The sequence below is a fragment of the Tupaia chinensis genome, unplaced genomic scaffold (genome assembly GCF_000334495.1).
Source record: "Tupaia chinensis unplaced genomic scaffold, TupChi_1.0 Scaffold000187_1, whole genome shotgun sequence".
In the NCBI taxonomy this organism is placed as follows: Eukaryota; Metazoa; Chordata; class Mammalia; order Scandentia; family Tupaiidae; genus Tupaia; species Tupaia belangeri.
In genome coordinates, this window is record NW_006159662.1 from 5,317,059 (window position 1) to 5,320,697 (window position 3,639).

The 3,639-nt window shown below is 59.5% G+C and overlaps 1 protein-coding gene across 1 annotated transcript in view; it reads right to left on the bottom strand.

The window, feature by feature from the left end:
- Positions 1-3,639, bottom strand: part of LOC102495265 (angiotensin-converting enzyme-like) — a 24,080-nt gene that overhangs the window by 12,869 nt on the left and 7,572 nt on the right. The window contains exons 13-16 of the mRNA XM_006146840.1: positions 3,553-3,639; positions 2,766-2,902; positions 1,929-2,087; positions 1,615-1,702 (exon numbers count right to left, since the gene is read on the bottom strand). The exon at positions 3,553-3,639 is cut by the window's right edge and continues 10 nt beyond it. Of these exons, the coding sequence (XP_006146902.1) occupies positions 1,615-1,702; positions 1,929-2,087; positions 2,766-2,902; positions 3,553-3,639 (471 nt within the window). The remainder of the gene's footprint in view (positions 1-1,614; positions 1,703-1,928; positions 2,088-2,765; positions 2,903-3,552) is intronic.

Here is a 3,639-nt window from a genome sequence, read left to right on the forward strand (position 1 = left end):
GTTACTTTTCCTCGTTCCCTGTCTCTAAGACGGGATAACGCCAGCCCCTCGGAGAGAAGCACATGGTCTCTGAGCAGAAGGTGCCTCCTTCATCTCTGTCCCCCAAGGCCCGGGGCGTCCTGTTCTGTACAAATCGCTATTGAACTGGATGGAATGAAGGAGCAGCTGGGAAGGCTGAGCTGAGAGGACTGTGACCAGGCAGCTGGAAATGCTGGGCCCGTGTTCTGGTGAAGCCACTAAGTGTGTGGACCCTTGATTATAACACGGAGCCAACGGCCACATCACAGAGCTGAGGGGAAGGTGACACGAGATCAGGATGTCACTCTCCAAACTCCACATAGACAGAGAGCCCCTCTCCTGCCCTGGCCCTGGCCTGAGGTGGGACAGGTGAAGGCTCTGGGACCCTCACTGTTTGACTCTCTCTCCCTACTTTGGAACTTGCTCTGTGATGTCCGCTTTTCATAGAGAGCAAGGTCGATGCATTTACTTGGAACAAGTGCAGAGAACTTCACGTCTGCTCTCTGGTGATGTACACCTTTGACCCCGAGGGCTTCCTATTCTTACCGTGGGTCAGTGACCTGGTGGCCTAGCCCTGAATGAAGGGGCCGCCTGGGGGTGAGGAACTCTCTCCCTTTAATGTTCTTCTCCATCACCATACAAGTGTGCGTGCATGTACACACACACACAAACACAGGCACATGTGAATGCACACACACTTGCACAAACACAGGCATGCATGCACGCACACACACACATACATCCCATTCTGTGTGCATACCATGTCCACAACCTGCAGGCCAAATCCTATCCCAGGGAAATGGTTTCTCTCTCCTGTTTATTTTCCACTTCCCCTTGTATTTGTTATTGTTCTAGCATGGGAGCTGGGCTGGGGGCCAGGAAGAGATCGTTTCTGGGTGGAGATTCCTCACTAAGCTATGTTTATGCTTCTGGCTCCTTAACTCTCTCTTCCGGGAGGGGTCAGGAGGAAGCCCGGAGGGCACCTATGTGTGGGCACTTGTGTGGTAAGAGTGAGCTCTTTCAAGGGGGAGAGGGGATGAAGGACCAGCCAGAGAGGTGGGGCAGCTGAGAGTCCTGCCTGGTCCACCGTCAATGGTGGCAGGGCGGGGAGTGGGCCGGCGCCGGCTAGGAGTTGGGCCCAGGTTCTAGGTGCTCCAGGCTGTCATTCTGTGGGACTCATCCTGTCCAGCCTCAGTTTCCTCATCACTCATGTGCGGGGAGGGGCTGAGAGAGCCGGAGAGGGTAGGGAGGACACGAGTAGCGTCACCAAAGGAGGACAGGAGGTGCCCGAGACGTGCGGCTTCCCCTAGTTGGGAATCCAAGCCCTGTCGTCCGTGTTTGAGATCCCTCAGTTCGAAGGGCTGGAGTGTAGAGAAAACGAGTGGCTGGAGAGGCCCAGAATGGGGCAGCTCTGAGGGAGGGGCAGGCAGTTAGGGCACGGGGTGAAGCAGGTGCTGGTCTTCAGCAGAACACGGGAAAGTGAGTTTCCTGGCAAGCCCTGGAGTCAGGAAGCCTAGCTCCCCTCTTTCACCAGCAGCCCCCTACCCCATGACAACTCCAGCCCCGCCTCTCCCCCATCCTCCCGGGCATCCTCACCAGGATCCAGATGCAGACAGGTGCCATTCGTGTGGCACACGGTGGCCACGCTGTATGTGGTCTCCATGTCCATCAGGATCTTGTTGTACTGCAGGAAGGAGATGGGCAGTGAGCAGTAGGCCTTGGCCCTGGTCTCCCACCACCGGTCCCGTGCTGTCCACTCGCAGCCTGGGCAGGGGTGTGGGAGGCGCTGCCTTCCTGGCCATTCTGCAGGTGCATGTCCACGAAGCAGATGGCACCTCCAGGAAGAGGACAGAGCCCAACCCGGCTCACTACCCCAGGCGCCTCCCCACCTGCTTCCCCAGGCCACGCACCTCCTCCAGCTCCTGGAAGGGCAGCGCTGCCCGCTCCAGGTCCTGCAGCTTCTTTATGATGCGCTGGGTGGTGGCGTTCTGGAAGTTGCTCACATCGAACTGTCTGGCCCGGGTGCCGAACACCAGGGTATGGTTGTTTATCTTCATGTTCTTCTGCAGCTGAGGGCACAGGAGCACAGAGCCCTGGGGTCAAGGAGCCTCAGAGTGCCATGGGGGAGTTGGGAGGACTGGGGTGGCCGTGAGAGGAGCAGTTTGGTCAAGTTGCCCCGTATGCCTACACAGACCCTTTTTAGCCTGGACTGTCTGGTAAGGTCAGGAAGTCTGGGTGCAATCAGTGCCCCTCGACAGATCCCTAATGTGGAGCAAGACACGCCCCGGCAGGGGAGCGAAGGGAAGCCCACCACGTGTCTAAGAGGCCCCGTGGGAGGAGGCAGCTTGGCATAGGCTCCTTGGCCTCTCTGAGCCTGCGGAGTGGATGCGGCACAGACGAACAGTGCTGAAGAGCCGCAGCCGGCACATGGCAGGCCTTTAAGAAACGTCGGCTCCCTGTGGTTAGAACAGTACTGACCGCTCAGCGCAACAGGCTGCAGAGGCGCAGCGGAAGTGCAGCCCTCGCTGCGGAGCCCAACCGGGGCTCGCAAGCCTCTAAGCCCAGCTCTAGCCTCGCTTAGGTACAAACGATTCTGTTAACAGGAGGGGCAGGTAAAGGAAATAGGGTTCAGGCTTGAGTGTATGCCTCCCCAGATCTGAAACCGAGGGGTGTGCCTATGTGTGTGCATAAGCTGGGAGGAGCGTGCGTGTGCGTACGTGTGTGAGCGCGTGTGAAGGTGGCCCTACCAGGATCTTGCTGTTCTCTGTGGTAATGTTGGTGTTGTAGTTCCAGTTGGCCTCGGTGAACTCGTTCCATACCACCTGGGACACCTGGTCGTATTCCTCCACGAACTTTCTGGCCTCAGCCTCATTGGTCACCAGGTCTGTGGGACACAGTGGAGGGAATAGCCAAGCCTCTTCCTCCCGTCCCTAGGCTGCAGTTTCAGTAGGAGCCCCCTTTCCCGCTGCCCCTGCCTCCCCCCCATCGCCCTGGCCCTCTCCTGGCAGGTCCCACTTGGGCGTTTGGTGGTCGCTATCTGGCTGCTTGCTGCCTGGCGGGCTGTTGTCTGGCTGCTGGTCGTTGCCTGGCTGGTTGTCCCCTGGTTGACTGTCACCTGGTGGGGTGCTGTCTGGCTGGGGACCAGCGGGAGGTGCCCGCAGCAGAGCAGCAGGAGGAAGAGGCTGGGCAGTCCTGGAGCAGCCCCACCTTGGCCCATGGCCGCAGGAGAGCAGAGCCCTGCAGCCAGCAGCCCGGCCAATGAGTGGAGCCTGCTGTGTGACCTCATAGAGCAGTGCCGGGCCAGCAGGCCCCCAGGGCCTCAGATCAGGGCACGCCCTCTCTGGCTGCTGGGGGGAAGATAAGCACTCCCCTCCCCACTCCGCGGCCCTGCCAATGAGCTGAGAGCTGCCTCGCCCTCCAGTGCAGGTGCCAGGGCTCTGCTGTGAGGAGCTGACCACGAACCCAGGCCTAGGCCAGAGCCCAGAGTTGAGGACTTGTCTCAGCACCCACCGTGCCCCTAACTCAGGGCTTTACCAATGCCTTCTGGGTAATTGTTGGGCAATGGCGGGCGCCACTGATACTCTGGCCAGCCCAGGACCTCGCCGTTCCGTCGGTTCTGCT